We start from the raw sequence: 14,225 nt of genomic DNA, 5'->3' as shown, positions 1-14,225 counted from the left end.
CCTGTGTTCTAAAATATCAAACAGAATACATTATTAAAGATTTATTTTTGGGGGCTTTTTGTGCCTTTAATGGCGAGACAGGACAGTGGATAGAGTCGGAAATCAGGGAGAGAGAGTGGTGAACAACATGCGGGAAAGAAGCCACAGGTGGGATGTGAACCCGGGCCGCCCGCTTGAGACGACAGCCTCCATACATGGGGGGCGCTCACTAACCACTGCGCCACCAGCGCCCCAAAAAACAGAATACATTATTAACTAAAGCATCTTCTTCCAGTGGATGTAGGCGGCAGAGGTTTTACAGGTCACTCTCTCCACAGAGTTTACACCCTGCTGGGCATAAAAAAGCTGCTTAGGAGAACTGCCATCAGGACTGCAACAGAGGCAGCAGAGAAAGTCTCCAGGTGGCTGTGGATAAAAGGGGAAGTCTGTGGTCTAATTCTTCTGGGACACAAGTCGGTGCTCAAACAACCCAGGTAGGGCCACCTGGGCAAAGGTGTATGACGTTGTGAGACCTGAACACCCCGTGAACCCAGGATACATCACTGATGATGATGACTCAACATTGACACAGGACTGGTTTTTCAATCCTGTCCCATGTCAATCATGATAGAATGACTCCTGTCCCATCCTGCTCCTGTTTAGTTTTAGTTTTTTTTAAGTATTATTACTTAATGTTTTCCATTTGGCAACTTACATTTGACAGAACTTATAATTTTTGGCTGCTGTTCCACCCCAACTGCTCTGACAGTGTGTCTCTTGAGGCCACTCGTGCCTAAGTCTCTAATGGAGCTCAGCGTAAGTTCAGACAGGAAGACTGGTTATATTCTTTCACAAATTCATTCATCCTTTCACTTCAACCTAAACTACTTCCTCTGTCTACCTGCTTTGGTGGTCAGCTGATAATGGGTGTTTATTCTTTAAGTAATTAACCAACCAGATTCGGGCACAACCTCTCTCAACCAATCATCCCGCTGCGGCAAAATGCTAAAACAGTTCTCTCTCTTCCACAGTCATTCTGTCATTTTAGGGCAACTGCTGCAAACACACACTTTACCAATACGTTCATTTGGGCAGTGGTAGCAACAGCTTAGCTGCAGAGTCAGCTCAAAAAGGAGAAAGTCATCTCCACTCGTTCACGTTGTCAGCCTCACGGGCATCGGCAGGTCACGCCAGTGCAGGAAGCAGCCTGATCATCTAGGCTATCTGCAGTCTCTGGTCATCTCCAAGCTGTCTGTCACAGTGTCCGCGCTCCAATTCATTTCCCTGTCTCATCATCAGCGCCCCTCACGATTGAGGACAGGTTGCAGTCTGCGTCAGGTTCAATTTACAGTGAAGCCACACAGCTTCTGGTCTCCGCTGCTTGGCAGCACAGGTGAGCAAACATCATCGCTGTTACCTGCGGTCTCAGGTAAATAAAAGGGGAAAACTCCCCGATACCTTTACTTGTTACGATAGAAAGGCTATCACTGTGTTTGGCACTGACTAAGTAGGCTATTATTTATAATGAACTAGGGGAATTAGGATCAAAACATATATTTATAGCCTCTATCAGCGTTGCTAATCTCATCACTGTGGTTAAATAATTTGAACTGTTTTGCGTAATTGGTTTCAATCACTGCCTGGCTCGGTGGAGCAAATCACCTGACCCTGCCATGACACACCGCGCAGGTGATCAGCCTTCATACTCCGGGGAGTCAACCGGTTAACGAGCTGCAGTCGCAGCGCATAATTCTTCAGTCATAGGTTATCCTTAACAGTTTGAGAAAGACTCTGTTATTTTCATCTTACTTTTCACACTGTGTGTTCTGTCGTTCAGTCACATGGTCCAATAGGATATCACGTTTAATACAAATCAGCTAGATGGGCTGATCATTCAATCTGAATCTTTCAGTAATTTTCTCAGCGTCATGTGCACGCGTCGGGGATCGTGGCGTCCAATATCAATGCATTTTCTCTCTTCTTTTACCTGATTTACAAGAATGATTTAAATCAACGGGGGGAATAGTCAACAAGTGGCAATAAAGCGGTAGAAATCATCATACCAGGTCTGCTAAATAATAATAACATAAATCAGACCGATCAATTTCATGCTCCATTTCTTAAAGGTAGGCCTTGACAGATTTATAACAACAGAAGTCCACTCTTCTTAATGTCTCCTGAGGAAGGTTTTGAGTAATCTACATTTACTGGAGTACCAATAAATAAAGAACCTTAATTCAAAGCTCTTTAGTAAGTTACTTCTAATCATTGTACAACAGGCATAAATTGACTGTATCAGGAGTTTAAGACTTTCACGTTCACTCAGGGTAGTTCTGTGTATTGTCTTCATTTAACCAGGAAAACATCGGCCAGTCATTCTAATAATAGTTATTTTCCAGCATGTATGGCTCATTATATTATTCCTCTGCTGGCGTCTCGCTCTACAAATATGCCTTGCAATCTCTGTTTTCAACAGATGGTATTCATACTGATGTTGCACAACTAATTGAACTGTTCCTGATATGAGGTTTGGCCATAATCACATTATGAAAGTCTAAAATTATTTAAAAATTAATGAATTAATAAAAAGTTATATGTTTTAGTTAACAAACAATACTTATTACCGGGCATGCTCACATGTTAACTTGATTGTCACCGAGTTTAAAATCACCACTCTGTTATAAAATGTTCTTCAAATAGATAAGCTGAAGCCAGATCAAACTGAAAGCAGTGCTTAACAATTCATGCAAACAAGATCATCACTTAAAAATAGACTATATTAAGTGATTAAATACCTGGAAACGTCAACGTAGACAAATAATTTAACAGACTGGAAGTGATTTGCTCATTTAAACCATGTAACAGCCAGAATATCACTGTAATTCAAAAGTTTTAGTTTTAATGACAGAAAGTTGTTACTCTCTGACAGCCATCTTGCAGGCATGTAAGACGGGAGAACACTCAAATTCAGCGATGAGTTGGTGCAGGGTCATTATTCTTATTCTGTCTTCATAAGTCTTTATTCTGCTAAAGTATAAGCAAATTTAGCACCCGGAAACCTGGCATGGTATTAGAGCTGGGTATTGTCCACAACCTCACATTTCGATTTCGATTCTTTGGGTCAAGATTCGATATTGATCAATATGCTTTGATATCTATTCAACATTACACATAGGTGAGAGAAATACCGAGATAGCTACTCACAGTACCTTCTTATATTTGTTAAATAATTATGTTTATATTTGTTTAAAACAAATTGACTCAAAAAAAAATGAATTTATATTTGGATTACTCTAGAATAAAACATGAAAGTACAATATGATCTAAAGTGCAAAAATGTGCCTGACTTGAATTCACAGTGCCCCCAGTGGAGGGGGGTGGTATTACATTCAAAATTCACAGTACTCACAGTGCCCCCAAGTGGAGAGGGGTGTCATTACAACGAAAATAAATAAATAAATAAATAAAACTGCAATGCATTGATGAATCAAGTTTCTTAACCAGCTCTACATGGTATGGTGATGTTAATGTTGTAGGTTAAAGTGCCATGTGGAATTCCCACTAGGTTGTTGATGCTAACCAGATATCTAGGATTTCTGCTAACTGCTTAATGCCCCTAAACCTGTACCAGCAACTTCACGTCCAACAGCGTCACAGTTTTAATAAGATTGACAAGTGAAAACTGTAGGTGACGGTTCTATCAAGTCAAATCACTATGCTGTAGATAGGATCATAAACCAATGATCAATCAAAGTACAGTTTCATTTAGGAGCTTAAGATTTAAATTCCAACAGTTGTTGCATCAGTTACATAAAGTTTCAATGCTAAGCCGATCATCATGTTTTCTCAGGGATGTAGACATCCCTAGGTTTTGGGGGGATCTGCACTTCCAGATAGTCAGGGCAGACTACAATCCAAGCATTTATTGCAAAGCAAATATTTGAAACATGACCAGATAAGTCTGCCGTAAAATGTAATTCTGCCGTCAGTGAATTCCTTCACGGCTACCGTATGGCCTGCATATTGTACCCTGGCATTCATTCCAGGTAAATAACACCCAGTGATGAACTGAGGTCATGAGTCGGTATAAGACCAATTCATGTATATGCTTTTTTAAACATCATCCAACTTGGCCATACATACGGTCAAGTGTCAAGGTTGAGACTTACAGTTTAATGCAGCTTGTACTACATCATTGCTACATTGTCAATGTGGTTACATGTTTACATTAATGTTCATGATCATTGTGTATGGCTGTAAGATTTCGCAGCAATTGCTTCATGCATGTCCCATGTTAAGTGCTTTGGAAAATCATTTTCTGTCCTATGCTGTCTTGATCAGGAAATCCTTGTCAGCGGGCACGCATCGGTTGATTTATCCACAAAGGTCAATCAGACCCATGTCATGCTGGCCACATACCGGGTCAAACGGACCCCAGACAGGCCAAGCCACATGACTGCAACTTAAGTCATGACGGGCCACTTGTCAGGTCACGGATCCTAGACAAGCCGAGGCATATGACATCATTCAGGGCATTCATTTAGTATAGGCGCTGCACAACGGCAGTGGTTCAAGGCATCACATCCTCTTCTCTCAACAACTCGGGCGATGGTCTACCCTGCCTCAAGTCGAGTTTGGGAAACCAAAGATCCCTTAAACCCTAATTACTGGTAAGAAACTCATAACTGGTGGTGGTGAATATCGCTGTCATTTAATAGGTGACTGCTCGTAGTTTTTCTTCTAAAATCACTGGCGTCTCTATTCCGGTGCTTCAGTTGTCACAGTCAGGCTGGCCACGTGTCGGGTCAAACAGACCCCAGATACGTCGGGCCAGATGACTACATGTCAGTCAACAGACTAGTCATGCCGGGCCACATGTCAGCGGTCGACGGACCCTATGTGCCGGGCCACATGACTATAGGGCAGCTTAACGTCATGCCGGGCCACATGTCAAGCGGTCGACGGACCCCAACATGCCGGGCCACATGACTATAGGGCATATTAGCGTTATGAGGAGCCACTTGTTAGGGCAGCAGACCCATACATGCAGGCCTCATGACTATAGCTCATTAGCAGTCGTGCCGGGCCACACGTTAAGTGGTCGATGGACCGAAACGTGCCGGGCCACATGACAATAGGTCAGTCATTAGAGTCATGCCGGGCCACATGTGGGTCGACAGACCCCATACATGCCAGGCCACACGACTACAGGGCAGTTTAGCGGGTCATGCGAGCCATTGTCAAGTCAAGTACCTAGACATACCAGGCCTCATGACCCAGTAAGTCACAAGGTGAATGCTTATTCATGTCATATCAATAAATAATCATGGTTATATCATTCCATCTAACTGTAATTTCCCACACAGATATCCATACAGCCAATAAGGTAAGGCCTATGGGAATGGTGCTTTCTTAGTCTTTTCTCACTTTTATTTTGGGGGGTATCCTATCCTGCTGTCGGCCTCATTACCCTTCCGAGTACATGAAGTCGTCACGGTGGAGTCTAATCCCCCAAAGACTTTGCACATTCAAATCTAAATTGTTGCACATTTATTGTTAAATAAATAATTGTTCATTCTCAATTTAGTCTCTCCTGATTGAAGTGTATTTGACAATGAAGAAACTGTCATTCTCGACTCTCATCAACGGTTTTTAATATGTCCAACTTGCCCCATAGCTCTGTCCGACGAATCATTGTTTTTAACTCTGCCTTTTGAACATCAGTTCTTACTGCTTTCTCTGAATCCTTTGTTGTTCAATTTAAGTGACGGCTGCTGTGCGCATATTAGCTTGCGCCATTGCACACGACATACGTCGTGTGCATTTGACAAGCAAGCAGGCACCAAAGCTGATAGAAATAATAGCCTTTATTCATTTATTTGTGTGTGCCTATAAAATTGGTATTTTGTTATCATGTTTTGTGTTCCCCCCACTTCTGTTGACTTTTCTTCCTTTCCTGTCCCAATCCTGTGATAAGTAGGGAAATCCATCCTGCATTATGAAGAGAGCTACCCGCCTAAACTTCAAACTTGTTCTGTTCCAGGACTTGAACCAACGACTTTCCAGTTCCCAACCCCAACCCCAAACTGACTGCAACCTTTACCCAGAGAAACAGCTCCACACTGATGGACATATCAGAAAACAAAAGTTTTGAGCCAAATGAAGTAATATGAATTTCATTTAACATTTTCAACTTTTATTAATTTGACCCTAAGTGTACTGTCATACATTTATTTCAGTGTGATGGTGAACTTTTTCCTGAACTTCCCCTCTGGGAATCAATAAAGTATTACCCTAACTTGTACTGTTCACCAAAAACAAAGAAGTTGTGTGTTTGTTACTTCACCTCTACACGCCCAACCCTTCACATTCACACTTCATATTTACCAAATGTGGCCATTTTTCGACACAATTTGTCCAGCAGGAATAACTTCATCTTTTTCATAGCAAGGGCAGTCTTCACTGGGCACGCATGTTCCCTTGTCATTCATGTAGGTTCCCTCGGCACAGCCGCAGCCGTCCACTGAGGTGAAGCTGGCCTGGCAGGAGTGGTCCACTTGGCCCAAGAATCTGCATGTTCGGTGACAGCTGGTCATGTTGTAGTGATAGACTGTGTTCACTGGACATGTTGTGTATTGACCTGGTATAGAAGAGACAAGATGAGTTATAGAAAACTTGTTAACCAGCTATGCTTGTATCTTCTTCTTAGTGTTTTCTTTTTTGTTACATCTGAAACAAGAAGGTTCATAAAAGAGGTGATGGAAAACTGCTGATCCTGAATTTTTTGTTAGATGATATCTAAACCGTGATGAATTCTTATTAATGTGGAGCTGAATCCTCAACCAAAGCATGTTTAGGGCCTCTGGGTATTTGTATTTGTTTGAGTGTTTTTCAAATGATTATATCTTGAGTGTTGTGTTGTGTTTGAGTGTTGTGTCAAATGTTTGTATCTTTGTTTCCTGTCTTAATTGCTGTGCCGCAAACGGAGCCACTGTGATGCAAGGCAAATTTCAGACTACGTCTGACAATAAAGTATCATCTATCTAAGAAACAAAGTTGTGACACCCTTAATGAGCATTTATCTCCCAGAAGGGTCTTTTGGTCTGATTGTTACTGAGGGCAATGTGGCACCAGGTTTAGTTGGATTAATGCTTTTATGGGGTTTCTAAGCAAGGCAACAATATGTGTCAATATGTGTATGTTGTCCTTGGATTTTCAAACATGGATCTCAATTCATTATTATTATTTTGTTTTGTTTTAAACTAAACAACATGTGGTTGATAGGCAAGTGAGAGCAAACAGTGTAAGTCATTTCAAATATAGAGCCCTTGAACAGAAATGGATTTTCCTTTTGTAGAAAGCTTAGAGATTTATTGTTTCATACATTAGCCATAGAAATTAATTTCTTAGCTTCCATGTGGAAGTTTTAAGGAGCTGTCTATTTAATTTACACTGACTGTTTATAAGACCTAATACTTCATTTCCCACTTCTAAACTTCCAGTCATCCCTAAGAGTCCTGATGGTATAATGTGGGACAGTAGGAATAGGTAACAAAAATCCAATATACCCATGTAAATATGCTGTGGAGTAATGACTTCCTAACAGGGGAGTGCAGTCAAACTCCTTATGGATTTATTGTTCTGTTTCACACATGTTTTTTCACGTGAACCCCTCCCTCTATTACTGATAGACCTGCCGCCATGTGGGGGAAGAGACAAAGCCCTGCCCACTCAGGAATGCTGTGTCTAGTGACTTAATTACTGAGTGTTATCACAAGACAACTGAAGGAGAACCAACAGCCTTTCCAAACCGAAGAAAATACTTTCGATAGCCTAAAAATATGAATAGTTAACAACCAAAACAACTTTAAGATTCATGTTACTTGAAACTGATAACAGAATCTTTTTAGATGTCTATTAGCATTTGTCTGCAGCTCTCACTGCCTCACAGAAACCTGAACCTGAACAGTCGAGATCAGATTAGAAATGGATCACAACCATGTTAAATGCTCAATTGCCTCCCATGATTTCATGAATGCTGCTCTTGATTTGTAGATGTTGCATGTGATGAGCTGCTTTTTACACAACAGGTCTATCTACGACAACAGTAAACTATAAAGGTCCTTGTTCTGCTTACCACAGATGTTTTTCCTCCAGCCACTGAGATGGATTCCTGCCACTGAGCAGGCAAACACATAAGCAGAGACAGCAGTACACATGCAGTCCTCACTTTTATCACTGTTACAGCTGTCGTACATGCACATCTGTAAGGAGACATAGCAGGCATGGACAAATTAATGAGGGGAAAGTAGTTCAGTTTCTTTGTAATTACAGCCCTGTTTGCGCAGACTCACGTCTTTGTATGAGTTAGGGTCGACGGCGTGGTGGCACGGTGCAAACACTTCTTTGGGATCTATCAGCTTGTAACACCAATACCGTGCAAAGCTCTCTAAGATCCGGAAAGAAGAATAGAAATTAGGAGGTACGAAACAAAAGATACAATTAACTCTGCATTTTGGTTTCTTTAATATGAGATGATTTCATAATAACAGGAGATATGTTACCCGTGTTGATGCCCTGGTTACAGGGATGTACAAAGCTCGTAGATATGTCGGGGCAGCTGGCTTTGGTTTTCCAAGTGTTAACAAATGCAGCAGCGGTGCCCTCCACCAGACCAGAAATCCCCATGAAGTCATCATTTATTTTGTTGTTGAAGTTTCCGCACAAACCTGTTGGAACCAGTTGACATACATTTCGTTTTCCCATTTTTTAAGGACAAGATGAAGCTTCTTAATTGTACAGTAATCAAGAGGCATACCGGAAGTGGTTCCTCTGATGGATGCATCCACTGTGATGAAGACCTGCATTCTGGGGCTCAGCTGGATTACAATCCTGAGGCCCATCTTGATCTTGATGAAGATGTAGAAGGATGACTGCTTAAATGCTATGAGCTCCGCTGCAGCAGTCAGAGAACATAAAAACAACTTAATGACACAGCTTTTTGTGTTGGATTTTAGCTGTTCTACATGTTATTTTTCTGCATTTGAATGGGAATGTTTGTCTTTATATCTGTTACATGCTTTGTGTCTCCTGAGATAAGTTACTCACAGTTCAACAGCGGAAGCTCAGAGCGAATCTGGTTCATCTGAACACTCCCAGATGAATGGATTTCCATCACCTGTCATTTGGAAGAGAGGTACTGTTCAGATTTGATCAAATATGAGTCCATCAGTATTTCCAATACAACTCTTAAACTTCTTTAACCTTTCAACCCTCTCAGTGCACCATATTGGTGGTGTGTGCAGACATTTGTGTGATGTAAGCCGTTGTAGTGAGGAGCAGTCCGTTCATCTGTGAGCAGTCACTGGACAGGGACACAAATGACCAACATTTTTACTCAGTGTCATCTTTCACCCTCTTGGAGAAGATTCAGACCAGGCTGTATTATTATAGCCAATTAGGTTGTTCTGGCAGGCCGTCAACCAAATGAGGGCCTGATTATGCTGTTGATGCTGTCAGAAGGTACATATACTGTATGTTGAAACCATTACTTGGAATTGCTGCTGTTGTTTGATATGTTGTCAGATGTTATCTTTGGGCTATGTTGGATTTCAATTCTCTGTGTGCCCTGATTTGAGTCCAAACACATTTCCCTAAGGGGACAGTGTATCTTATTTTGTTATGTTATGTCATGTCTTGTCAATGGGCAGGACAGGAAATCCGCCAATCTGATGCTGAATCAGATTCTGTAAAAGTTGAAAACTCCCCAGCTATTCAGGTTACAGGCTGTAGTGTTGAGGTTCAAGCATTAGCCCTGAGTGCCCTTCCACACAATATATGCTATTGCCTTGAAGGACGTGACCTAACCCTGAGTAGTCAATGCAGACCTCCCCACATCATTCTGAATCTGCAGAGACAGTAGTATCTTCTGGATTCCACATGTGAGTGGGTCTGCATAGTTTGTGCCACACAACAACTTAACAAATGTCTACACAATGAGTATGCCACCCTCGTTGACAGAGCCCTTTCCCCTTTAAGGATCTACACCACCATATTTGAAAAACCCATTACTGAGACTGGTCCATTCTTGGATCAGACTAAAAGCTCCTTGGAAAATGAGTGAAACAGAGGCCCTTGGGCCTGTGTGCGACTGTGAGACCTGTGGTATCCCACAAATCAGTGGTGAGATGTCTGGTCATCTCAACATGTGAGGATAGATAGGGTAAATGCTGTTTTTAACCTCTGTTGTTCTTTGTTGTTTACTGTGATCACTGAGAAATTCACTGAAATTCCATTGTACAGACGTGCAATGACACTAAAGTATTCTATTCTAATTGTTTAAGTAAGTTTATCGATCTTTTCAATGGGTATCCTGAAAAATCAGAGAATTGCATATCTGTGTGGAGCTTACCATAGCATTGTTGTTTAAGGCCACAGTCACAGCTCTGAGGCAGGTTTTACTCTCTGAAGCACCACACCGTTCCAGGTTCACCAGCACCGTGAATGAAGAGCCCTTACTTTGCTGCAAAATAAATAAAACTTTATTTATAAAAATGACTTTTCAACACAGATATTTCCCAGCCTGTGCTCCTGCTGTGCAGTGGGAAAACACTGGTGTGTTTGTAGTTTTACAGTTTGTGTGTTACCATTGTTAGAACATAGGAGCAGTCTCCATGGAAGGTGTAGTCTTTGCCATCAAAGGTGCTGATGTGAGCTCCTCCCATCACAGAGCAGGTTCCTGGACAGTTTTCCTCTGTGCATTTCCACCGACCATTCATACACACACTGTCAGCACACACACAGACTTTTTGTCACTGTTTCTAGAACGCATGGAATTTTGCATATAAGTGAGTGCTGTGGATGGATGAGGGATTAATGGCCGAATAGGCTAAATTTAATAATGAGGAACTCCTAAACATCTATACAAGGATGAAATTTAAAGTATCTTCTGGAAATATTTTCATAAACTAGGAGGAGGAACATGTAACAGGTTAGGAACATGTACCTGTCCAAATCACAAAGAGCCATACGAGATGTCAACACGATAAGTTGTTAGAGTTGTCAGGAAAATGTCTGCTCCATGATTTGCTCGTGTACAGTGGTAAAAGTATTTTCCACAGAAAATTAAATATTTTAATAAATCTGAGCATAAAAGTCACTAATACAATGGGGTTGTGGTTTTATTAATTTTTTGTTGATAGATAACTTAAAATGATTCTCAGATGGAGGTCTGTGGTATAATCAGTTTAGGGGTCCTTATTGGGAAAATTAGAGATTTATTAATATAAACTTACATAAAATACATATACAAATAATGCCTACACATTTCTTGCCTATACACCACAGTCAAACAATCCACCAGTGCTAATGTGTCCCTGAGCTCCAAACATGGATGTGTCCCTTATCTGGTACTGAAAAAGTTGGCAACCCTATGTCCATCCAAATGTGAAGTAATAGCGTGGAAGGGGTAGTGACGGTTACAGCGTTTAAAATACATCAATTTTCAGACGTAAAGGAAGATGTCCAGTCTTACCAGGATCTGCAGTTGTGATAATAGGACTGTCCCGGCATGTAGACCTGCTTGTTGTGTAGACATGGACACTGATCCACTGCCACACAGCCAGTTTTACCGATGTCATCAAAGATGGTTCCTGAGGAGGGACGGAGAGATGGATATCATTATTTCTATGTTATATGTGTGATTACACACAGATTGTTTTAATGTGAGCTTAAGTGTTGAAAGTGTGTGCGTACCGTTAGGGCAGCTGCAGCCGTCATGGCAGTGTTTGTCACATGTTTTGCTGACCTGAGGTGTGGAGCACGTGTCAGGACATGAACTGCCACACTCAATAAACTCCATGTTGAATGGACATGACTTTTCTGTGGAGACAAACACTTTACTGTTTCTGTGAAATGCTAAAGAAAAGGCAAAGAACACTTTTGGCGAAAGAGCAAAAACATCCAAATGAACTGCAAACAAGTTAAATCAACTTACCACAAAAATTTGGTTTCCTCCATTGTTGGGGCGTGCCGCCTGCATGGACACACTGTCTGGAGTACTCTGAGACGGTTTTGCAGAGCATGGGGTAAGTGTTGCTCACACTGAAACATTTATCAGCCATACAGATTTTAACGAAGGCGTTGTTATCCAACAGATCTTTGCAGCTGCTGAATGGAGTGCTGGTGAACAGATTCTCACAGAAGGCCTGAAAAAAAGAGAAAACAATGAGTTAGAAAAGTCACAATGAGGCGTCTCACACACACACAAACACACACACGCGCACGCACACACACACACAAACACACACACGCGCACGCACACACACACACAAACACACACACACACACACACACTGAGGTGCAGAGCAGCTTAAAATGAGCAGTTTGTGTTTATTTTCAAGACTTTTTCTCTTCTTTTATCCCATCTTAAAAAGACATTTCCTAAAATAAATGTTATTCATTTTCAAAAGTTCAGGAGCTGAAACACATCTTCACCACCCCTGGGACACTTAGAGCGCGGTCACACTGGCAATGTTGTCGTACCGTGATTAAGCACGATTGCTTGGTGATGAAGATCACCTCTCTGAAGTGTGCCAAAGCCAAGGAAGTGTACCGTGCCTGAGCACAGCACGGAGCGGTCACACTGGTCAAACTAATCGGACTTTAGGACTGAAGCGAGCTTAGGCACGGTACGGAGTGCCAGTGTGACCGCGCCCTCATTCCTGTAAGTGAAGGAGCTTTGAAATCTCGTTTTTTAAGAACATGGCTGCTGTTTGATGTTGTTGTAGTATGATTGGAAAAAATCTGTGAACCGTTAGTGGGTGAAAATTTCAGGAAGTTTTGAGGCTGAGCTGCATGTGTGAGAGCATCAAGTCAGGTTGTACAACCAAGCGAAGAACTGTTACGTTTACCACAAAGACTGTGGTAAAAAAAATGTCTGCAGAAGCTGTCTGCTTCTATATTTGATTCTAACACACATCTCTGGTCATGAAAAAGTCTTGTACCCCCTCTAGTTGTTTTTATGGTTTTTACTCTAATTGTAGCACTTTAAGATTGTAAATGTAAAGTGCATTATTAATCAAATGTATTATTATTATTATTAGTTGTAACCGGCTGTTTAACAGAGAGTCCAGATTTGCCTTCACTATTTATAATAGCAAATATTTTTCAAATAAATGACACAACTTAAAAAATGAAACAGAAGATGCCTGCCAACTCTTTAGCACAGATTTTAAGAAAGCCACCTCCAATGCTATCAGGCGGGGACGTTTCATTTGACTGACCCTCTGGAAGATTTTCTGGACCTTGCACTCATAAATATGTACACTGGAAATGTATACAGGAAAACATCTTTTAAATCCTGATTGTTAAAATGATGAAACAAATATTCAGTGCATAAAAAGCTCAAGGTCAGGTTTGCCTCTTTAGGTGTCTGAACATTTCGTAGACTGCATCCCCTTCATAGATTACACACCCTCCCATGCAGGGTGTCTGTTACCAGAAAGGAATACTCCCTCTACTTTTCTTAGTAGTTACACTTGGCCATCTTAAGTTCCTTTTTAACTTGGGTTTGTAGATTATTTAAAATAAGTTACACTGACTGTAAATGGCATGGAATTCAGCTGTTTGTGGTTTGTGTTCTCTGCTTCATGTCTTTTGGTTATTTGTTTCCTTTTTGGAACCAACTCAAAGTCATTTTGAAGATGCTGCATGTTAATCAACTCTCCACTATAAAGAAAAATGGAGGACGCTAATCATTTCTACAATGATGAAGATGCTGATCAGCGTAGACTCACCTTATTCCCACAGATTTGGAGCTGGGCCTGCTCTTCCACCTTACAGGTTTCCCCTGGAGTGCTCACCTTGTAGGTCTCTGCAAAGTCAGTCACTGACATTGGAGCACCTACAGAACAGAATACAATTCATTGTTACTTAGCTTAGTTTCTTAAGGTTAAGATAAACCACTTTGAATCCATAGTTGGGTCCATTTGCTGTTATTACAGAAATGATTTAGAATGTATCGTGGGAATTATATCTAAAGTAGGGCTGCAAACAGCAGCCACAGTGTGCTGCAGACACGGAACTGTCAAACAGGTTTTGAATTTGACGGCTGGTTGGTTAGTTGGTCGGTTGGCTGGCTGACTGGTTGGATGGTTGGTTTACTGGTTACTTGGTAGGCTGGTTAGGTGTTTGGCTGGTAGGTTGATTTACTGACTGGTTGTCTGGCTGGTCTGCTGGTTGGTTGT

General features: G+C 41.4%; 1 protein-coding gene across 1 annotated transcript in view; it reads right to left on the bottom strand.

Annotated features, from left to right (window-relative positions):
- LOC110001401 (mucin-5AC-like) overlaps positions 1-14,225 on the bottom strand; it is a 36,247-nt gene that overhangs the window by 12,417 nt on the left and 9,605 nt on the right. Inside the window, exons 5-16 of the mRNA XM_065953245.1 lie at positions 13,776-13,882; positions 11,975-12,185; positions 11,734-11,859; positions 11,513-11,630; positions 10,626-10,764; positions 10,391-10,501; positions 9,088-9,157; positions 8,798-8,935; positions 8,544-8,708; positions 8,334-8,428; positions 8,117-8,243; positions 6,367-6,619 (exon numbers count right to left, since the gene is read on the bottom strand). Of these exons, the coding sequence (XP_065809317.1) occupies positions 6,367-6,619; positions 8,117-8,243; positions 8,334-8,428; positions 8,544-8,708; positions 8,798-8,935; positions 9,088-9,157; positions 10,391-10,501; positions 10,626-10,764; positions 11,513-11,630; positions 11,734-11,859; positions 11,975-12,185; positions 13,776-13,882 (1,660 nt within the window). The remainder of the gene's footprint in view (positions 1-6,366; positions 6,620-8,116; positions 8,244-8,333; positions 8,429-8,543; positions 8,709-8,797; positions 8,936-9,087; positions 9,158-10,390; positions 10,502-10,625; positions 10,765-11,512; positions 11,631-11,733; positions 11,860-11,974; positions 12,186-13,775; positions 13,883-14,225) is intronic.

This window comes from Labrus bergylta, chromosome 3 (genome assembly GCF_963930695.1).
Source record: "Labrus bergylta chromosome 3, fLabBer1.1, whole genome shotgun sequence".
Taxonomy (NCBI): Eukaryota; Metazoa; Chordata; class Actinopteri; order Labriformes; family Labridae; genus Labrus; species Labrus bergylta.
The sequence above is the reverse complement of the archived record's forward strand: the minus strand, read 5'-3'. Positions and strand labels throughout refer to the sequence as shown.